The sequence below is a fragment of the Carassius gibelio genome, chromosome A5, assembly GCF_023724105.1.
Source record: "Carassius gibelio isolate Cgi1373 ecotype wild population from Czech Republic chromosome A5, carGib1.2-hapl.c, whole genome shotgun sequence".
In the NCBI taxonomy this organism is placed as follows: domain Eukaryota; kingdom Metazoa; phylum Chordata; class Actinopteri; order Cypriniformes; family Cyprinidae; genus Carassius; species Carassius gibelio.
Genome location: NC_068375.1, coordinates 26,831,914 through 26,856,120, shown reverse-complemented (window position 1 = coordinate 26,856,120; position 24,207 = coordinate 26,831,914). Strand labels below are relative to the sequence as shown.

The window sequence follows — 24,207 nt, the reverse complement described above, 5'->3', positions numbered from 1 at the left end:
CGTCGTTTGAACGCGAGTAACCCCGTTGGTTTCACCGAGAATAACCCGAGCACTGCAGCATCAGCACCAGCAGCAGCAGCCGATGCGCAGGTGCCGCCTTTAAAGAGACCGTGCGCTCAATTCTCCCACGCTGCTGGTTAGGTTGTAATTTCCCTTTGTTTAAGATTTTCGTCTCCATCATCCCAAACCCCCCCACTCCCCAAAGCAATCTCACAGACAAGGAGTTCTAAAAATAGATACAACATACGTTTTCATCCTCCTGTCCCCCAAAAATAATAAAGCAGCCCCGTTGTTGTAGATCGCGAAAGCAGACTAGCAGGCTAATAAGTTTTTCTATTTAATGTGCACGAAAAAATCTTATGATATCTATTGGACATATGGAGATGTCAGAGCAGGCTATAAAGATACAGTTGATCCTGGTTGACTTTTCTCTTGGATCATGGGATAAGTTGAGATCCCCATCTGTGTACTTATCATAAGATGGCACTAGGTCGGAGTCTGTAATGTAATCCACCACACAACAGCCCAGTAAACCGTGGCTTGTGCGTTTGCCATCACAAATAATCAACACATTTTTAGCCTTAGATGAACAAATGAAAAAAATAAAAAAGTGTGCACTGTGCACTCTGAGCACTGTGATGAATATATTGCCTGGACTTCCGCACAGCAAAAAAAAAAAACCCAAACCAACCCCCACCCTAAGTGTTTTATGTTGAATTTTTGAACATGTTATTTATTGTTTATGTCATTATTTTGTGTGTTTGTGTGGTAACATAGATCTGCTCTGCTCTTATTTGTAGGCTACAAGTAGTTAGAGATTTTAATATTGTCGTAATATTAGGCCTATAGCTTATAGGCTACTCATACAGTTATCAGCGCAAATTATACCGAAATTTCTCCTAACATCATCATCATTTTTTTTTTTTTTTTTCTCGGTACATTTCTAGCACTAGCTGCCAGATTTAACCATACATTTACCCAGAACAATTTACAGTTCAGAATTTTGCTGTTATTATTAAAATGTTACTCCTCAAACACAAACAAAGTATCATAACGTTAGTAACAAATATATCACTGCTACTTTGATCGTCCTCCAGTAACACGGGCTTATTCCGGACGAGAGCAGTTACGCCCAGTGCCACACACCGCCAGGCGTGCCAGGGCTCCTCTGTCCACTGCGCGCTATATCACACTGCGGCGCAGCATCCGGAGGACCGCGCAGGACGAGCACAACTCTTCTCCACACAGCTCCCTCCATACGCATACTGGATGACTGTGAATGCGCAATGATCGAGTCACGGTTTGCCCTTCTGTCAGCTGTCCGAAATGAAACTCCCGGTTTAACACGGATACTGCATCTGTTTAATTATTCATAATTGTTATGTTTGTTTTGGATAAGAATTGTCACGATATATTTTCAATGAACGATATGAATGTGACGTGTAGCGGCTCTCTGAAGGAGGATAGCATCCTCTCCGTCACCGGTGAGCTGGATCGGGCGTATAACGGAGCATCTTTTTTCTCATCTGGACTATAGAGCGGGGCCGCTCCTGTTGCTGAAGCCTGTGTGTACATATGATGCTCTTGAGCTCAAAGGAATGAATTGGACATTTTAATAAGGAAACACACTGCCAGGGAAACGTTTGATCATCTCAACGCGTAAAAAAGTAGGTATCTATTCTGAGTTTGGTTGCAACACTTATTGAAGCTCTCCAGTATAAACATACTAGACTGTGGTTTGCATGTGTGTGATGTCATTGACAGGGCATGTGATGCGTATTATTCTAAACACTGACTCAGTTCACCATAAAATATCTAGGTGGAGCACACGTTTAATGAATGTGAAAGGTTTCTTTTTAGCTTTTGTCTCATTTGCATTTCTTTATATATGCGAATATTCCTACTATAACTGCTCATTGTGTATTCTGTCTGCCTATCTGTTCTGGGCAGTGGAGTAAATGAAGGGAGATGATGACCTTTTTCTGACAGATCATATAGCCAGACTGGGTTTTAAAGGGTTTTCGTGTTTCTCAATCCTCAACACTGCACATTATATATATATATATTTCTCTCTCGTTTAACAGCTGACTGTTATCATTAGCTCAATAATGGAGGCTCCAATACATAAATGTGTAATTATGAGGTCTTTCAGAAACTGGATTGAAATAAAGTGCTCAAAAACACAGCCTTTCTTTGACTGATCAATAAAGACTAGGCAGTGTTTCATATGGTCAACAGAGCTATATAAGTGACATAATCAGTAATATGCCTCATTGTAGTTCTCACTTTATAGAAATGTATATCTCTCATCCTGGTCATACTATTCTCCAGTTTGAGAGGTGTTTTGGGCACTTGGGCAGTTTGGCCAGAGACCATCTTAAACCAGTTAAGTTCAGCAGTCTAGCTTAGGGATAGATCCAATTGAAATAATTTTTAAATAACATTTTCAGGACATCTCTCTTGAAGATGAATCACTTGAATATAAATGGGGACATTGGGGATCAAGTGCAGGTCCATCAATCACAGTGAAATGTATAATTTGAAATGTAGCTTTTTCAGATTCACCAGTCCATGGTCTTGTGCCTTAAGTCATAATGGACAACAAACTGAGCACTTCTTAATGGAATATGCCATACTGACATACAAGCACTTTAATCATATAAATTGCTAGCTGGCAACAGTGAAAACACTGGTTCTTTAGAGAGGCAGGGTTCTATCAAGCACAGCACCCGGAACTGGTTTAGATGCTTCTGCAGCCTAAGTGCATTCTCATTGACGTGAAATACAATAACTCATATAGATTCCACATTTGCATTGCTGTCAGTACTGTTTGTACCTCTGTAGCTCAGTGCAGTGTTTTTCTGTGTCAGTGTCATTGAATCTGAGTGGTGATTTTTAATTAAATGCTGACATGACTACATTTAAAAAGTCTGTACACTGTTGACTAATGAGTTACACTCTTAAAAATAAAGATTCTTTATTGTCAACTGGTTCCTTAAACATACTTAAGAACCTTAAACATCTGTGTAAGCTTTCTGTTGTGCAAAAAGGTTCTTTAGACTATTAAATTGTTCTTTACACTAAGAAAAACAGGTTCTTTTAAGAATTGTTCACAGAAAGGTTCTCCGGATTGCTTATATTGGGAAGTCATGGCCTGACGGTTAGCGACTTGGACTCGCAATCGAAAGGTTGTGAGTACGAGCCTTGGACCGGCAGGAATTGTAGGTGGGGGGAGTGCATGTAAAGTGCTCTCTCCACCCTCAATACCATGACTTAGGTGCCCTTGAGCAAGGCGTCAAACCCCCAACTGCTCCCCGGGTGCTGCTGCAGCTGCCCACTGTGTGTGTTCACTGCTCTGTGTGTGTGCACTTCGGATGGGTTAAATGCAGAGCACAAATTCTGAGTATGGGTCACCATACTTGGCTGAATTTCACTTTCACTTCACTTCTATTTGTGTGCGTATGTTTGATCTGTAATTGCCTTCTGTATTCAAAAAATTTTACTTGCTTTTTTTTCTCTCTGTATTATTCACTATATTTTAGCATGCACTATATTTGTGTACACTGTGTGTGTGTGTGTGTGTGTGTGTGTCTGTGTGTGGCATTTTTGTGTGTGTGTGTGTGTGTGTGTCTGTGTGTGGCATTTTTCATATTCTGTGACACTCAGAAAGAAAATGTGAATCAGCACTATACTGTTGTCAGGCTGTAACCAGATCTTTACTCCTCACAACAGCTCTGGAATTACAACCTCAGCCTTCCACATCCAGCAGGAAAATGTGAGAATCCAATAAAATCTGTCAGAGCTTTCATTAAAATTAGAGCATAATTCTATAATAATCATACTAGATTACATAAATATTAATAAAACAAAGCACAGATTCAGGAAAGCTCTGCATTTCTATCAAAAGCTACAGCAATACTAATAAAAGAGATGCTCGATCCATTGATCAGCTGTATTCTTGTCAGCTTGTTTGTTGAGAGCTTCCCCCGCAAAAGTGCAAAAAAGGTTTCCATCAAAGCTTCAAATGCTGGCATCAAATTCCATAGGCTACAAGGGTAATTACTCTATTGTCTCCAAATGCATAACTCTGAGCAGATGCTCCCTTTCTAACTTATTTTATTCTCAAAACAACATCTTTCTAGATGGTCTGGGGGTAATATAGTTTAAACTAAAAGTGAGGTGACGTGTGGCGTCCCATACTAAGAATTTGTACTAAGAATCCCATCCAAGTGCACATACACAGCAGTAAGTAGGGAACACACACTGTGAACTCACACCTGGAGCAGTTGGGGGCTCGGTGCCTTCCTCAAGGGTCTCACTTTAGTCATGGTATTGAAGGTGGAAGACAGCACTGTTCACCCCCCCACCCCCACCCCCCACCTACAATCCCTGCCGGTACTGAGGCTCGAATCAGCATCCTTTGGGTTAAAAGTCTGACCTTCCAATCATTAGGCCCCTATAGTTAGTGTCCTAATGGTAATCAACTGACCTAACTTAAAAACCTAATTAAAACAGAATGTAATATGCTTAGAATGAATCAATGTTCGTACAAAATGATGACTACCATGATTCATACCATGAGTTTATTTCAAAAGGCAGAATGATTTTGTTACCTCTCTGTTCCTCCTTTTCTCTGAGCTCTAGCACAACCTCACATATGTATCACTGACTCAAACAGGAGCATGAAATTACACACCGCTTATCAAAGACATATTCTCCCATGCAAGTGTGTGTATGTGTGAACTGATTGCATTGAGGTAGATTTGATTGCAGATAGTAGTTTTGCAATTCCTATGCTTCTGTACAAATGTTCCATTATTACACATTATAACCATTTTCTAATTTTTGCATCCCCCCACATTTCCTAGGCTCTTGGTATGGCTGCGAAGCCCTTGGAGCCGGGGTCTGTTTCCATTCCCATGGAGGAGACCAAGCGTGCAGGGAGCGCCCCTCCAGATGCTGCCATGCTGACCCACCTGAAGAAGGTGGAGAACCATATCACAGAGGCACAGAGGTTTTCCCACCTGCCTCGGCGTTCAGCAGTGGACTTGGAGTTTACAGAGATCTCCTACACCATCCGTGAGGGCCCCTGTTGGAGGAGGCGAGGTAATACATGAATCCTCATGATGAAGCATGTGGTGATTACAGTAGGATGAAACTTCAATTTGGAAGCATAACTGAAAATAAGTGATTATAGAATTGATATAATTTTTGTTTTTTTTCCATGTAGTAGTAGTTTACAAAATGAACCTGTGATATTTCTGTTGTGTCAGAAATCAATACATTAGCAATTATTTTCCTTTTACTGCCTATGGGTACAAAGGTGATCCAGTGATTTACTGCATGATAAACTACCAAAAGCAGGAACTTAAATGATGCAACAAATCAAACATAAACACTGCACTGACAGCAACTTATTTATGTGGCTGTCTGTGACTAAACATTCATAATGTCAGAAATCAAGATACTGTTAATAAATTAAATATACCACATGGGTCTCTGGGATACTCAAATTTGATTTGTCGATTGCTGCTCTCATACGTCCATGGCATCCGGAAAATAAAACTGTGCTACTTTCACACCGTGGATTTTGTGCCAAGTTGCATCTCAGTTATATCTCAACTGTAATTGCAAAATGGCCTTTAAAGAATTTTATTGTAGTTAATTGGCACCAATTAGTTAGTGTGCCGACATACAGACCAACTGTGTTCGCAACAGCCCGACTCTGATTCCCCTCTCTCAACCCACTGCTTTCCTCTCAGCTCTCTACTGTCCTTTCCCAATCAAGTCATAAAAAGTCAATAAATATAACATAAAACATAATTTTATTGTAATACTGTTGCAGTGTTTTTCTTGTTGCTAGTTTGTGGATTGATTTCTAAGAGTACGCTTTTATATAATGTACAGGTACGGTTATAAAATCATTTTAACTCCGATTAATATTTAATATCCTCCTTTTTTTTTTTTTTTTGGTTAGTAGTCCCATTAGTGTCATTATGACCCTGCCGAGGTTTTTTTTGCAATACTGATGGGATAGCTATACCTAATCTCTTATCACTCCAAACTCACAACACACAAACACACGTATGTATGCACAAGGACACATATACACAGGCATAACACTATTAACACCATCCTGTGTCCTGGACTGTACAGTGCTGCTCTCAGCAGTCTTAAGATAAAGTAAATAATTCACATCCCCAGACGGCACACTACTCAGCTGTCTCCTGCCTAGCCTAGCTAAACCTGCCCAGGATGAAATCAGCCCACACACGAATGCTAACTCACACTCAAACACAAAATGAGTGATAATGGATAATGAGTCCAAACAATAAGCAGGGATGAGGCTCAGAGACAGGCAGGCTGAGAGAGTGACTGCTGAGTCCAGCCCAATGACAGTAGAGCAGTGAGCAGTAATGGCAGGGCAGAGCGAGATCGGTGGATAGCAGTGAAGGTCTGACAGGGACACTTAGCATAAGAGCCTAAACACTCATGGTCTCTAACTAAAGATAAAGCAAAGAACATTAGAGAAGAAAACAGAACTACATGAAGGACACACGGGGACAGTACAAAACAAGACCAGAATTAGCAGGTAGAACTGCAGTCTAAAAGCCACAAGGAAGAACACAGCAGCAGAATGTATAGCAAACTGGCAAAACATGAGGGAAAGAAAGCACAATATAAAGGAAATGGTGAACACGAGGAACAAGTGACAACACTCAGACAAACTAAGACTAAACTAAACAAATGGGTCTGTTAACTGGAAACAAGGAGGCTGGATGAGAGGAGCACATGGCAGACACAAAGACATAGAACACAACATTAAATAAAACACATTAAACAAAGACAAGACAGACAGAACAATCAGGGGAGAACCCTGACAGTACATTGTGTTTTTTTGCTAAGCGATAGATAAGATAAGAGCTAGAGCTGGCTATCAGCACTAATATATCTATTAATGTCATACGAGCTCAGTTGACACATCTTGGGAAATTACAGTACATGGAGAACTTTGCAGAATTTTAAGATATAGCAAAGGACCATTGGAGGAAAAATGTTTGATTGCAGGAGAAGTTATTTGTGCTTAAATGCTCTTAGGGAGCTCTGGGTGTATTTTGGGTTTATGTAACTGTTTTTTCTATTTTACTAGCTCATGGGACCAGAGAAATCTCATAATGTCTTTGCCTTCTCCTGTCTTTCTCCCTTTCTCTCTGCTCCATGTATTTTATCTAGAAAGCAGCTAGAAGAAGCTGGTGCAGTGCTGTTAATGCTGGTGAAAGATGGTTACTGCATGCACACCAGCTTCTATAGTTTATTGACCTCCAGCATGCTGAGCTCCACCCACAAATAGATACTTATTCACACACACACACACACACACACACACACACACACACACACGGCACAAACCAAGCACACATGCACGACAGATGTATCATAAGGTCTCACAGTTGCACACATTAGTAAATGGAAGAGGGTGAATCATACAGTAGTGATCTCTATGACACTGAGAGCAAGCCACTCCTGACACTTATATATGTTCTTATGTTCAAATGGTGTACCTCATAATGCTGTTCCTAAGTTAGCACCACATACATTACTATGTCATTCTTTCATTATTATCTCATACTTCATTATACAGTCCCTCTGGTGTTCCATCTTTTGAGAAACAAGCTCTTTCATGTGTAGGTTATGTATTAGCATTGATCATTTTAAAATACTGCAAAGGCATATGTATTTGCTTGCTTTTACATGGTGATCCTGGTTTATCCTGTATTCCTCACTATTTCATTGCTGTGCAGTCCATATAACATGTACGCATGTGGGAGATTTAATTGTGAAGGACGTGTTGTTCCTCTATAAGTACTTCCACAAGCTCTGAATGATAATGTATGTGAGTGCAGTCAGAGAAGATAGATTAATAGTTATGTATGCAGGCTGATGGTTTCATTTTTGATGGATGAATACAAGCTGTTTGTGGCCTTCCTGCCATTTAACCTTCCTCTTTTTGATGTCATACAGCTCCTCTGCTCTTTTTTCCCCCCTCTCATCATTATTGATCCGTCTCTGTTGTTTTTGCTTTTCTGTATTACCTCTGGCCTCTCTCTCTAAATTTTTTCTCTCCCTCTGGACGCTTGTTCACCTGTCATATTTAATATTTTCTATCTTCCTGCAATTTCTTATTCTTTGTTCTGTGCCTCCTCTCTCGCTGCTTTTTGAAACACTTTGAGTCATAAACATTCTGCATTTTGGATGGTTGCCTTGATCTGTGGGAAGTAGCATAGATGGCTTCCACAGATGTTATACAATACCAGTGCATTTGCAATAAGCCCAGTGGTAAAGTTAGAGTTATGGGTAATGCACAGGGCTGTTAATAATCTGCTCTGTGACTGTTATGCTTTTGAACATGGTTTTTTGTGGATCTTCAGAGAGACTGTCTCTGTACTTTAATAGCAGCTAATTAACCCAAAGGCACTTTTGTACTGCACCAGATATTTTATCCAGTTTGAATTAAACACAATCATTTTACACATATTACACCTTCAAACTGTTTACTTGATAGTTCTAATGCAGAATATGGGATTTTGTACTCTTGCTTGAGGGTGTAATTTGTACAGGAGAATTCCATCACTGTACAGTTGATTCAGTGTTTCAGTTATTAATACTCTTATAGCCTGCGGTTTGTACACCAATGCAACAGTTATTAATTTGCAACATCAGTTTGCAAATATGAGCAAATTATTCAGAAAAGTTTTGTCATGCATTTTTATGTTATACTGACAATTGTCTCATTCTGTCACTTCACACTCACGCTTAACATCATAGGCAGGGTAACCATTTGGGCAAAAAACAAGATATGTTGGCCACAAATCAATAATTTATTCCCACAAATTCATATATTTACTTGTTTTAGGTCAATTGTTGCCTTCTTGTACTAATTTGTTCCCTCATTTTAGTTTAAACAGTTTAACAAAGAATCAACTAAATTTAAACTAATAATAAAAATTAAAAAATAACAACATGCACTGCAAAAAATGACTGTGATTTTAATGGTAAAAAACTTGGAAAATCCTACAGTACAAACCTGTTAAATGATTAACAGTAATTTCCTGTTCCCAGAATTCTCTGAGTTGCATCTCAAATTTAGTTTGAATTTGAAGTTTTTTTCTTTGAAATAAATATTTTTCTTTCTTATTATTATTTTTTCTTATCTGTTATGTTTATTAGGGTGGTATGTTACATATAGCGTTATTAAATCAATGTTTGCTGCATATTTCAGTTTAATGAGTCTCACCATGATGGTGATTAGTGTTTGTGTAAATGACACTGTGCACCTTCTATGTATCTTATTATTTAAAAGCTGCTTGTGATGGGCTTTGTTTCTTCACATGACTTTCTTATCACCACCTGCTTTTGGTGGTTACCATTATATTACAAAGGTACAAAAACAGATTTCAGTACTTCAGTAAGTTGTTATATTAATATTATATCAGTTAAATGATGGTATTAAAACTGTAAATGTAAGGTGAAAACCGTTAAACCTTAAACGGTGTTACCATATTTTTTACGGTATAATTCTAGCAACCACAGCTGCCTTTTTTTTACCGTATATTTTAATGATTTTTTTTACATTGTGGCCAAGATTTACCTAAAATTATGTCTTTAATCTGTGGTCACGATATGTATTTTTCTGTCTGTCATGTGTGGGGCTTCATAGCAACTTATTTTTTTAATTAGGAAATTTTGTAAATAATAATAAATACTGATTTTTGCTCTTAACAATGTGTAGGACTGTACATTTCTAACACAAGATAATATATTGCTAGCAGATGACTGCCTTCTTCCTTTTCAGCACATAACCACAAACTGCATGGATGCATATTGATTAAATGTGTTTAAGCTTTCCAAGAGCACTCTCAGGCTGATCCCAGTTCAGTTTATACTATAGTGCAGGCCCATGTAAATGATCTCAAGCAGTGCTGCTTGTTTTTAACTCATGCTACAGATGGAGAAGAGGATGAATGCATGATCAGATTGATGGTCAGGTTACACATCGTCAGCATGTAGCAAAATCTAAAGATGAATTATTAGTTACAGGATGCAGGGCATATCATCTGTGGATGAGTTATCAGCATTTAATACTCATGCATGCCACAGATCATTGGTTTGCAGAGAAGCATACAGGAAATTATAGGGCGATGTGGGGTGTTGCCCCTGTCATTCACTTTTTTTTTCTCTTTCTCAATTCTGTCACTTACCTTGCATATTTTTTTTTATGAGAGAGAGAGAGAGAGAGAGAGAGAGAGAGAGCGCAATCATAGTACTTCACCAATGACTCAAAGCTGTGACTGAAATATAAAGCAACAAAGATAAATGGGGAAGACAACACACATAACATAAACCAGGGATCTTCATGTGGGCATCTGTGGTCCCAAGGGAGTCTGGACACTACTGTAACCCTGTGGGGGTAGGAAGTTCTGCTAAATATTCAATAAATAACTTCCTCCTACATAAAATTGAAGCAGTAAAATGTAAATATAATTTGTGGTCAGTTAGATTTTTGAAAGACTCTTATGCTCACCAAAGCAGCATTTATTTGATTAAAAAATACAGTAAAAACAGTAATACTGTGAAATATGATTACAGTTTAAAATCTTGTACAGCTTTCTAATTTAATATATTATAAAATAAGTACAATTTATAAATTTGTGATGGCAAAGCTGAATTTTTAGCTGTTTTTTTGGAAATTGATACATTTTTTTCTCAGAATTCATTAATTCGGACCAATAACAAGGGGGTCTTTGAACTGGGAAGGTAGTTATAAAGTTTAGGTATGGGGTGGATTAAGGGATCTAAAATATAGTCATGTTGAATAAAGCATTCATATGTGCTTTATACTTACTAAGAAATGGGCAGTATGTTAGTAATATGCATGCTAATAAGAAGCTAGCTAATAGTGAGAACTGGTCCTTAAAATGAAGTGTAACCATTTAAATTCAATTTGAGATTTTTACTAGTCTGTGGTGTATCTGGTTATTGATGCAAGTTATTGCATTGTTCAATGTTATTTTTGTCACATAATGTGTTTAATTGAATGATTTTGTTCTTTTTTTTTCAAATGAAAGTATTTTGAGTACAAAGTACTTCACTGGAGTTCTATCAAATATTATTGTATGTATATTATCATACTGCTGTGTTTTATCAAGTCTGTATTTGTTTGATGCCAACTTACTCTGTCATGAATTTAATGTGGCAGCTAGTAACTCTAACTGTATTGAAAACGATGTGCCCAAAATGCTGTGTGCAGGATTTAAGGCCCTTCTGAAGTGTCTGTCTGGAAAATTCTGCTGTCGTGAACTCATCGGAATCATGGGACCCTCAGGGGCCGGCAAGTCCACTCTCATGAACATTCTTGCTGGTTACAGGTAAAAGTGCATGTACTGTATGCATGAAGAAGAAATATTCCAGAATTTGTTCCTGTTTATCACTTTCTAGCCTTTCTTTTTATAAACTTCTGTCCCTCATCCTTTCTTTCTGCAGAGAGACAGGCATGAAAGGTCAGATCCTGGTAAACGGGCGACCCCGTGACCTCCGCACCTTCAGAAAAATGTCATGTTACATAATGCAAGATGACATGCTACTGCCAAACCTTTCAACACGAGAGGCAATGATGGTGTGTGTGTGTCTGTGTGTGCATAATAATTTTTGTATCATATGTTATTGATCAGTAGGCGGCACTCTAGAATACTTGATTCTGATTGGTCAGTTGCTGCCATCTGTGGACAAACTTTTGCATAATGATCACTAAACTCTCTCAAATTATACAATAATTTCGACTTCAATAATTTATATACAGTTATTTGGTAATTATCACAACATAATTCTGTGAATGACAGAAAAAGAAGATTGTACATTATCCCTTATTTAATGTAATCTTTCTTTTTTGTTTAGGTTTCAGCTAACCTTAAACTTAATGAAAACATGGAAGTGAAAAAAGAACTGGTAAGTTTTTGTGGTATCACTTTACTGTATGTTCAGATGATCTGTGTTATGTTAGGAAGTTATAAATTATCATTGTGTTTATTATAATAATAATAAAAAAAATCTAAATTATGATATAACGTGTGACAGGTGAATGAGATCCTCACAGCATTAGGACTGCAGGAGTGCGCTCACACTCGCACCATTTCTCTGTCGGGTGGCCAGTGTAAGCGGTTGGCCATTGCTCTGGAGCTGGTCAACAACCCACCTGTCATGTTTTTTGATGAACCCACCAGGTGCCCAAAGCTGTATCACATTCAGCCTTATTCCTAATTCGTTTGATGTTTGTGGTAATATTTCTCCTTTACGGAACATTTCCATTTAATATCCCCAAACGGGCATTTGTGTTTGTTTCTGTATGTTAGTGGTCTAGACAGCGCGTCCTGTTTCCAGGTGGTGTCCTTGATGAAATCTCTGGCTCAGGGAGGCAGAACCATCATCTGTACCATCCACCAGCCCAGTGCTAAACTGTTTGAAATGTTTGACAAAGTAAATTGCTGTATTCTAAAATTATATTGTTCTGAGAAAATATGTTTTGATTTAAAAGTGTGTGAGGATGTTGATGTGTTCATGTTCTTGTTTAATACTCAGTTTGTTCTTCTTTGTAGCTTTATATCCTGAGTCAAGGTCAGTGTATATATAAGGGGACAGTCCCACACCTTATCCCTTACCTGAAAAACCTTGGACTCCACTGCCCCACGTACCACAATCCTGCAGACTTTAGTAGGTCTACTGTGTATTTGTGTGTGTGTGAGTGTGTGTGTGTGTGTGTGTGTGCATGCGTGCGTGTGTGTGTGTGTGAGAGAGAGAGAGAGACATAACATATAAATGTGGAATAATGAATGAATTTTGAGGAATTAGTAGGGTTTTTTTTAGCAAGAAAACAGCTTAGTCACTTAATATTTCTGTGAAAACCATTACATTAAAATAGACTTTTTATAACAATGCCTTTACTGTCATTTTTCATCAATTACCTGTGAATTGATGAAAAATGACAGTAAAGGCATTGTTATAAAAAGTCTATTTTAATGTAATGGTTTCCACAGAAATATTAAGTGACAAAGCTGTTTTCAATATTGACAATAATAAATGTTTATTAGTCATATTAGTATGATTTCTGAAGGATCATGTGACACTAAAGACTAGAGTGATTACTGCTGAAAATTCTTATTGCCATCTAATAAATATATTAAAATAAAAATAAACATTGTGATTTTAAATTGTAATAATATTGACTGCATAAATGCAGCCTTGATAGGCATAAGAGTATTCTTTCAAAAATATGAATTAATCATAATGACCCAAACTTTTGTAATTTTACATTTGTAAATGTATTTTTGAGTAATTTTAGTAATCATATATGTTATACGATAGAGTGCTTTCAAAGACGTCATAATTCTCTTTGGCTCCTCTTGTTTATTAATCAGCCATTCAGCATGTGTATGAGTTCTGCTGTCTCTCTGCTGACAGTAATCGAGGTTGCCTCAGGAGAGTACGGTGATCTGAACCCTGTTCTTTTCGAGGCGGTTCAGGGAGGCCTGTGCTCAGATGAGGTAAAGAAGAACTCCATTGACAAGAACGACGGCACCACATCCTGTCCCTCCCAGTGTTACAACGTGAGTAATGGACACACTCTCACACACAATATCTGTCTGTTTACCAGTCTCTGACCCACACACCTCAATTTGTATGTGTATTCATACAGGATTCAGGCTACATTGAGAAACACACTTTTGCCACCAGTTCCCTCACACAGTTCTGCATCCTCTTCAAGAGAACCTTCATCACTATATGCAGGGACATGGTAAGAATTGCCATCTATTGTGATTGGTGGTGCCTAATATATTAAAGGCTAAAGAAATGCAATGACAAAACGATGTCTGTGTTCAGGTATTAACACACCTGAGAGTGATGTCACACCTGTGTATTGGTGTGCTGATTGGTCTGCTGTACCTAAACATTGGGAATGATGCCAGCAAAGTGTTCAACAACACTGGCTTCCTGTTTTTCTCCATGCTGTTTCTCATGTTTGCTGCACTCATGCCCACCGTCCTGACATGTAAGGCATTCTCTCTCTGTGTGTGTGTGTGTGTGTTTGGTTGTGCGTGCTTGATTCTTTATGAGCATGGAAAATAGATTTGACATGAGTGATTACCAAATCTTTTTTTGGTTTGTGGTGGATTAGAAGCACCCATATGGTTTGATTGAGAGTTATGGTCTTTACAGAATCAGTGGAGCGGATTGAATTAGGCACTGATGCAGTGATGTATTTCCCTTGCAGTTCCATTGGAGATGCCTGTGTTTATAAGGGAGCATCTTAATTACTGGTACAGTCTAAAGGCATATTACCTGGCCAAGACCATGGCTGACATTCCATTCCAGGTACTTCTGTTTCTTTGTCTTTACATGTTATAATGTTAAATCTAAGGGAGGAGCCACTGTTCGAACTGATTGGAAGGACTTGCAAGGTTGGCATGTTAGGGGACAAGCATTTCTAAATGTACAGGGGACATGTCAACTAATGATTTGCTGTTTCTGTCCCATTTTTCAAATCATTCCATTTGCCCCAGGTAGAATCCAAATGTCAGAATATGAGTGCTCCTCTCTCTTTTCCAGATAATTTGCCCAATAATGTACTGCAGTATAGTGTACTGGATGACAGAGCAGCCTCCAGAGGCAGGCAGATATCTGCTCTTTATGGCCCTGTCCACCTGCACTGCCCTAGTGGCTCAGTCCCTGGGGCTTCTCATTGGAGCTGCATCCACCTCACTACAGGTAGGAGGACTTCAAACTAAAATACTGTAAAACAGTCTGTCAAATCTATATTGTACACAAATACTCTTTTTTTTCATAATTTCAGGTTGCCACATTTGTAGGTCCAGTGTCTGCCATCCCAGTCCTTCTGTTCTCGGGCTTCTTTGTCAACTTTGACACTATCCCCAAATACCTTCAGTGGAGCTCCTATCTGTCATATGTCAGGTGCGTCAAGAACCATAACACTGACAGTCCTAAACAGGCAATCATTGCACACAGAAAACTCACACTCACACACTGATGTCTTCCTCTGCAGGTATGGTTTTGAGGGCGTGATCCTCTCCATCTATGGCATGAACCGCTCAGAGCTGGAGTGTCCCGGTGTGGTGTGCAAGTTCCAGAAACCAGTGGAGGTGCTGCAGCTGCTGGATGTGGAGGATGCTAAACTCTACGTGGACTTCATAGTTCTGGGGGTCTTCTTCTTCGTTCTGAGACTTGCCACTTACCTAGTTCTACGTTATAAAGTCAAGTCAGAACGTTAGGGCCAAAACTCATCATCAGACATACATTTAATTTCACATACACATAAACTCTGATAAATGCACATAATCTATTTGCATTGGACACAGAAACCAATGCACATTGATTATGGGGCCATTGTTTGGCAGTGCAGCATTTATCCTCAGTTTTTGTTACTTGAAAAATATTTTTGAATCTCTAAGTATAGAATAGTAAAAAATGTTAAATTGTTTGTTTTATTTTGTTTTCAATTTTGAATGTATTCCATGCAGTAACAGTGTAAATGCATTTTACCCTTGACTGAACGTTGAAGCATGAGTCTGCTGACAGGACTGTTTTTACAATATTTACAATCACAATCCAAAAACTGCTCCCAACAGCATGTGGATTGGCCAACAGGCAACATGCGAGTCTGTTGATGTCATAACTGAATTATCATCACACTGTTGTCTCACTGTTAATTCGTTCAGACTAAAGAATGTTGAGAATGTCATCAAAATGTGTTTCGGAGGAGAGTGCACTGCATGCTTGGGGCACTTTAGGACATGCAAGCAGCAGAAGCGAGAACTGTGTGTGAGGCGTTCAGTATATTACAGATTATAAGAATGAATCGTCCAACCAGCGTATCTTCAGTTCCATTTTTTGTCTTCCCACAATACACAGAGATCAAAGAGAATAGTATCTTCTGCGACCTGCTGAATAGTAAGACTTTTATGATCGCTCAAGGCAATTCTGGGCAAAGCATCAACATCAACCTAAATCTAACCATTTGAGGAATGCTGCAGCAAGTGCCCTTGATGTGAACTGCCTACCTTTTTTTTCTCAAAGGGACAACTGGAATACCTTGCTTGACAAACATTTAGGCATTTTGGAGGTATACATCTACCTTTAATTCTCTGACAACTGCCTTTGGGGTATCCTGAGAGAGAAACAGACAATAGTTTGTGGGCTTTTGCTCTCTCTTTTTCATCAGGAGGGATCAAATCTTGAACTTGTACAGTACAACACCAGTGACCAAAATATGTAGAACTCAATGTGAATTGGCTAATAACACAGCACCACTGAATTGACTGCGTTTAGCCAAAAACAACACATATCAAATGTCAGAAACTCATTTGCAATCCTAATCCTATCGAACATCTCATGCAAACATCCGTTACTGTCTAAATAGGAGTCACTGACCTGTTCCTTTCTACTTCTTTTGCGACTGTTCCCTGGACACTCAATCTGGGATGTCAGAACATTTGTGGTCAGTTGCAAGTGAAACAATCATATACCTGGAGAGAGATGCTGGATGAACACTTTATGCCCTCTTCAGTGGTGTGGTGTGCTTTTCTGGATGGATATATCTATTGATGGCATCTATATGCACATTTCCTCCTATCTGCTTCTCCCCTCTAGCAGCCAGGCTATTCAATACTGCAATGCAATGCAAACATCTTCACAACTAACTGGAAATCTTTTTGAGTCATGCTATGTGTTATGTCCTAATATAATGAAGGCTACTAATAATCTGAGTATATACACAAAGAAAAGTATATGTGTAATGCTTTAAGCAAGATTGTAAATACATGTATGCATTTTTGTTGATGCGGTTTTATTAGAACTTTTCTGGACGTTGGTTTGTAATTAATTTTATTTTTATATCCGTAAATATGACATGCAATTCTGGAAAAGGCAGTGCTGTGACCGGAAAATGCATGCCAAATTTGAAATCAGAAAAACACAAGATGCTGTGACTGAGGAATTTATGTTGCACATGTGTTTTAATCCAAAAAAAGACTCCCAAAATGATTGAATAATCTGCAGTGGGTTCATTTTAGAACATCTTTATTTTGTTTTAGAATTGGGCAAGTTTACAGTGAGCATTGTGAGTAGTAAAAATGTGATATAAAGGCTTTGAGACAGGAAGTTGGCCTTCAAAAAAGTCAGTAGCATTTAGTTTTAACACGTAGTACTGTAAGGTATGATTGCTCTTATTCTAGAACAATCTGTCCACCAATATTTTGCGCACAGCTTTTAAGAAGTATTATTTATTTATTTATTTTCCATATGGTATACCAAGGAAAAAAACTAGGTCAGCTCTTGGTTGTGAATGTTTTCGGAGCACAAGCTCCATTTTCAGAAGAGCTGCTATAGAGCAAGGGATCAATGAAGCTATTAGCTGCTCAACAGTCAACAATCCAGTATTCAGTATTGCTCGATTCAAACCAATCAGCAGCTGCTTAGACAAAGAGTGTTCTATATTCTATTTCCCTTTGAGTCATCTGAGAGTTTTAGAATAAGGAAATGTTTACCATCAAGAATCTGTCTTCTAATGGTACACAGACATCTAGTGTAGAAAGTTGGGTAATACCTGTTTCTAATAGCAATAGTATTATTGTTCTGTGCCTAGTGAGTGATATTTCCTATCTAATCCTTGAATGTTCGATATATTTCCGGTTGTCGTCTGTCAAATCTATATTGTATACAAATCATTTTGCGTGTCTGTGTCATTCGTATGTTTCAATATGGGTTTCTGTATGTGGAGTCTTAGCTGGAAGATTTTGAGAGTCACCCGGATGAGATCATATTTCACACACTCATATTTAATCATGTTCATTTCTCTTTAAGCAAAATCACGTTCATTGTTACGCAGCATGCATGTCTTAAATAAAAAGCATTTGATGGTTCTCTCTCAGATTACAAAATAAAAAAAAGATAAGCAGGTAAAGTGCGAATCAATTTGCAAGATATAAAAAAAATAATAACTTTTGTTAATTCTGTTTTATGTATGAAAACATTCTACAAGGTTTTGGCTTGCACAACAGATGTGCAGAGAATAAGAGTTACTGCGATTTGCTTCCCAGTTTTGCTGCATAATTATTATGTTTGCCTCATCAAAATGCAAGCTATGTGTGCTAAACCATGTTCAAATGATTATAATAAATGCATTTATATATTACCTACACCTAATGATTTCTGTCTCTGTAGTAGTCTAGGCTATACATATTTAAAAAAATTTTTTTTTTTTTTTAGAAAATATGATTTTATTACATTTGAATTTCTAACCCTGCAATTAGTTTAATTTGAGACAGACAGCCTGCTTAAAGGGATTGTCCACCCAAAAATTTAAATTCTGCCGTAGTTTATTCACCCTTGTGTAGTTCCAAACTTGCATGACTTTCTTTCTTCTGTGGAACACAAAAGAAGATATTCTGAAGAATGCTGGTAACAAAACAGTTTTGATTGGCACTTCCATTATATTTTTGGCCAAAAAAAGGGGTATTAGCATACCTAGGTTATTAGCATTATGAAAAATGATTACAAGTTTGGAACACCAGAGTGAGTAAATGATGACAGAATACATTGAATTTCACTGAATATTTAGAGTGTAAATTACACTTTTTTCAAATATTTGTCGTTATGAATCAAAACCTCTACGGATAAAACTTTGAAGTAAATAATATGGTAGCATGTGTTATCTAAATGCTTCTAGTTCTCAGCATGCTCTGCTTCTGACTGTTAAAGATTGTTTAAAGAAGAGCTGACAGCACAGCTTCAACTGACTCACAGCCACACAGCCTTAGATGAAATCAATGATATGTCACCAGAGCATGTTTAAACAATTCCAAAACATCAGTACAATGTTCAGTTATCATAAACCATTTTTGGAATCAGTGACTGACAGCTGGATTTTCACACATGAGCTCTCAAAGTAGCATTAAAGTCTTTAAAAACAGCAATTTTGAACTTTCAGTATCATTCTTTGCATAATTGTTGGTCTCAGAATGTCATTTAGCCCATCTCAAATTACACTAGTTTCAAAATTCTTCTAATTGTCCTGATTACACTCTCTCAGAAAAGATAAAAATCTTTAATCCTAGCTGATCCTTTCTTTTCATGGCACATTTGCAATTAGCAGGTTAGCACTGTGTCCTTCAGAGAGGTGACATATTGACAGCTCTGGAGAACTATTGAGTCTTTTCTTCGACCTACCTTTCATCTTCCTTCCCCTCATATGCCTTCCATCTCCTGTGTTTTATATTACTAAGACAAAAATGTATATAAAAAATTTTGTTCTTAAGCAATTGCAAAAGTCAGTGATTAGTCCTCGCAATAGAAACATACAGTAAAGTTTTGTGAGAGATGTTGTTGTGTTCACTCCCTGTGCAGGTGTGAGATTTACAGACAGAATGACTCTGTGTGGGTTTTACACCCAGGGGTTAGGAACAAAATGCCCCTTTTTGTGAGCACTCAATCAGATTAACCATTAAAATTGAAGCAGGACATAGAACACATGAGAGATGTATATCAGCTCAATGTGTTCCTGAGATTTACATCTTCCACCGACTCTGTTAGGAGACAAAGAAACAGCTCAGCTTTTTGCTTTTCCTCACTGTTTTGAAGTACTGTACTATATGCTTTTTTCATCCATTTACTTTAATTAAATCTGAAGACTGATGCTCATTGTTAAATCTTTAATTCTAAAAATGTAGGAGAAAAAAAAGGTTTGAGGATAGTTTGATTGGAATTTATGCAAAACAAACAAACAAAAAATTCTATAGTGTACCTGATTGTTCATGGATAATCCTAAATGGATATATTTTTTTAGATTTAATTTTGAATGGAAAATACAATGTTTTGACTATTAGGCTGATAGTAAATCATGGTCACTCCGTCAGTGGTTGAGTGTTTGTGTGAACTCAAGGCCATGGGTTCTGTTCATTTATGATTGCTTGAGGACAAATTACATACTGTCAATGAAGTACCTCTGAGGAGTGTATATTGACTTGTTTATAGTACTGCACTCATTGGCTGTTGTGTACAGAACTCCTCAAAGGGTAAAAACTAATTCCTTAACCTGTTCTTATATTCTAAGGTTTACCTTCAATCCCAAGGAGGGAATAGACAATCCAGCCATGGTGATTGCAGATGATACAGGTTAGTGAAATTTTTATTTTTTTATTATTATTATTAGTGTTATCTGCTTCATTGGAATTATTAAGGATTTCAACCATTTTAACTGTATTTTTTATAATTTATTTGTATAATTTTTCTTTCTTTCTTTGTTTTTTTTTTTTTTACACCACAATTGGAAACTACAGTGGGATTTCTCAAACCCCTGGGGATTTGTGAGGGAACTGTAGGGGAGAATGAAAAGCTAATAATTACTTTAATCATAAAATAAAGAAATCTAAAAATAATTAATTAAAATAAAGACTAAAATAAATCCATAGCTAACTAAATAAATAAATAATTTATTTACATCTCATGTGGCCATTAACCAACATTAGAGAACCACAAACATGCAAATCTCAGGGTGTATAGCGTAGGATTATTTTATTATCAGAGTGACAGATAGTGACAGTTAATAATATGCGGTAAAGTGTATAGTTTGTCATTTAACTTTGACTTTCACAGAACCTGTGTCAAAGCAGTTACTCAGTGTGTGTGTGCTGAAGGGGGAAGATGGAGAAAATTTGGCTTGGAAAAGGGCAGCAGGGTCACATATCAGGCAGCTGGATTCACTGGGTGTGGCTCACTCTCAGGTGGCCCGTAAGATTCAAGTGAGTGGATCCCAACTCTACTTCCTGCTGTTAGATGAAAAGGCCTACATGCTGGCTGTGTCTGAGGGTCGTGACCTCAGAGAGCTGGCTAAAGCTAGCCATGGGGAGTGATGAAGACCTCCTCGTCTCTGCCACATCACAAGGGATGCACCTGGCCTGGGCCTCAACATACAGCTGCTGGAAGGTAAGAACTACAGTATGCTCATAGATTCATACAAAATAAATGTCTTCAAAATCAATCTTTTTTTGTAATGCTGTTTGTTTGTAATGGTCTTTTAAAGAGAAGGGAGGCTGGATGTAAGGTGTGCAATTTCTGTTTTCTCTGTGATGTAGATGAGAATGACAAATTCACAGTAAGTCCAGTGAAAGGAGGTGCTGCAGAGAAAGCAGGAGAAAGGGGATTGGTGCCATGGCCTCTGAACTCACAGACTCTGCTATCAGTAAAATGGTAAGCATGGACTTGTTGTAGATAGAATTATAGTAACAACGTTTCCGATGTTACAGGATGGCATATTGGTACCTGCATGTTTTACAGCTGAACCACATATTTCATAAAGTAATTAAATGCCAGTATACCATTATATACTCTATCCGAATGACCAAAATCTGCTTTTTATCTTAATACTGTACTAATAACTACCATAAAAATATAAGTGATAAATTAGACAGCCACATGATGAATCAGGGTTCATTGTAGGTAGCCTGTCCCTAAAACATGGCCAGTACTCATGAATAAATGGTACACTATCATACGTACATAGACAAAACAACATCAGGATAACACGCAAAACTAGAATAATGCAATAAACATGAACTAAATAAAAGAAAATGTAACAAAAAACATCATAAAGTAATAAGTATGTTACTGATAATAAATAAATAAATTAATATATAAATAATGCGATGTGTCATGTGACTTCTGGGAATATCCTTTTACTACATTTTACAATAAAATTATTGTATAGTGCAATGTTAAATCATTTACAGTTTTTTATTTTTTATGTATATCGTAAGGTAACTTACAATTAACTAATTAACAGTCTGCTGTGTCAAACTCATCATTTCCATCTTTTATGGTGTTATGTTGTACTTTCATCTCAAGTGATGATATTTCCAGGTAAAGATGTGCAGCGGCATGCTGCTGGTGCTGGTGTTTGACACTGACAGTGAGAAGAGTAATGTCTTTAGGAAAATGCCCATTCTCCCAGCCATGGCTGATGTAGAGAACATACCGTATCGTATCGACCTCACAGACTGCATCTGGTATTGGGACCGGAAGGATATGGCTTCCTGATCAAGCAGGAGAAGACTGGAGCAGGATGCACTGGTGAGAGGCAGCCACACACTATGATATGCTAATTCATACTCTGGCATACAGCCACTCAAATGGATCAAATGCAGTCTATATTTATGTTTGGATTTACCGTCCATATGGTGAGACAGGTGGATAATGGCAGCCCTGCTGAACTGGGAAGTGTTAAATAAGATGAGATGCTTCTTGAAGACAATCCACAGAGTCACTGAGTCATAATGAAGTCATCAGCAAAATCAGACAGAGTGGACAGCAGGTCACCATCACAAATATGCCACCTCAGAGCCTAGACATTTACACTAAGATGACTATACAGAGTGAGCAATTAAATACTAATATGGGGGAGATTCTTTGCAGTTAAGGGCACTTTGGACCTTTTAAAATTGATTTCTCAATAGTTAAGAAAGGGAAATTGATGGAACATATAGCTAAGTATGGTGACCCATACTCAGAATTTGTGCTCTGCATTTAACCCATCCAAAGTGCACACACACAGCAGTGAACACACACACACACACACACACATACACACAACGTGAACACACAAAACTACAAAAAAAAATTGTTCTCAATATCTAACCCATTTCGTAATAACACTTTTTTAAAAAAATGATATATTAATACCTTACTTCTCATTTACATCATAAATAAATATTTTATTTTCTAAAAATGGAATTGTTCTTTAAGATGCTCTATGCAATCTTAAGGACAGCAGTACTGGTGACAGCAATTCTTTGTTACAGAAAAAAAACTGTACACAAATCAATATTAAATGAATAGATCTACCCTATAGCTACAAACTGATGTTTGGTTTTTTAATTCCCCTAACTGAAGAATCACGTTTAGACACATTGATAATTCAGTATAAAAGGATGAATAATATTGAATAAAAGGATGAATTGATCAAAATGTATATTCTTTTGCTGCTTATGCCTGTTTTACTGTTTTTCTGTTAAATGTCAAATACTACTTATTGTCTCAGTTGGGCCTGTCTCCCTTGCTGTTCTGTGAGGATGTTACATCTGGTAGCCCTGAGGAGCCAAAGGACATCCCAAAGATTCTGAAGCCTGCAGTGCCCCCTGTTGAGCTTCTTGAGTTATTCTTGAAAGGGTCTCTGCCGGTTTGGGCTTCAATTTGGCTTGCGTCCATCTGAAACCTGGCACCTTCATCAGCCAGGTACAATGAAGCCCATTCACTGCCAAATCAGCCTTTAGACGATACTGACTTCAGAGGTTAGGACTGGATAACAATGAAGCTTTGTTCTGGACTTACTCATCAGTGGGGATACTTCACAGAACGCTTGGAAAATCAGCCTTAGGACACATAGTGGACTGAATATTATATCCAGGGTGTCATCTGTTAGAAATTTTTGAACACTATTAATAACACTTCGATACAATAAAAGTAAAATATATATATCATTGCATGTAAATATGAACAACAAACTTTCCTTTTATAATGACAGTGAGCAGGAGCAGGCCCATTACAGACTTTAGGTCTCCTGAGGGTGATGTGGTGATGGAGGTGAATGCACAGAATGTGGAGAAAGAGTCTGTGGAGGATGTGATCTTACATGTGGAAAGAGGAGGAGACACTCTTTTTTTAAATGGTAGATCAGAAAGGTTATGACTGGCTGAAATAAAATGGGAAGCCAATCACTGTGAATAAACTAGCACCAGTCTCTGAAGTGCTCAATAATGTATATTTAGCTAACTAGTTAGCTAATTGCATTAAATGTGATTAGCCTGTATCACACAAACCAAATGTTTTCAAAACTGATACGCAAAGCATCATCACATGCACTTTATTAATATAAGTTCATGTATTTGTTATAGGTAGAGGAAAACTTTTCAAGTGCTGCTGAACCACTAATACTGAAGACTGATGAATGGTGTGATCATGTCAATAAGATCAGTGCTTTGATGTTTAAATAGTATCCTGGGCAGCTCATTTCTCTGACCTGTATTGACTAAACCATGGGAACATTCCCTTCCAAATAGTCTTAAACATTCAGAGTTATGTCTCTGGATG

The 24,207-nt window shown here is 37.7% G+C and overlaps 1 protein-coding gene and 1 pseudogene across 1 annotated transcript; both read left to right on the top strand.

The window, feature by feature from the left end:
- The first annotated feature begins 987 nt into the window (after positions 1-987).
- Positions 988-17,792, top strand: LOC128008016 (ATP-binding cassette sub-family G member 4-like). Its single transcript, XM_052592850.1, has 15 exons — positions 988-1,667; positions 4,869-5,106; positions 11,309-11,426; positions 11,542-11,674; positions 11,953-12,003; positions 12,133-12,278; positions 12,408-12,531; positions 12,651-12,765; positions 13,513-13,658; positions 13,748-13,846; positions 13,933-14,101; positions 14,324-14,424; positions 14,659-14,817; positions 14,903-15,021; positions 15,113-17,792. The coding sequence occupies exons 2-15, from the start codon at positions 4,878-4,880 to the stop codon at positions 15,336-15,338; spliced, it is 1,935 nt and encodes a 644-aa protein (XP_052448810.1). The 5' UTR covers positions 988-1,667; positions 4,869-4,877; the 3' UTR covers positions 15,339-17,792.
- A 2,171-nt stretch (positions 17,793-19,963) lies between these two features.
- On the top strand, positions 19,964-24,110 carry LOC128014981 (putative PDZ domain-containing protein PDZK1P1; annotated as a pseudogene).
- Positions 24,111-24,207: the final 97 nt, after the last annotated feature.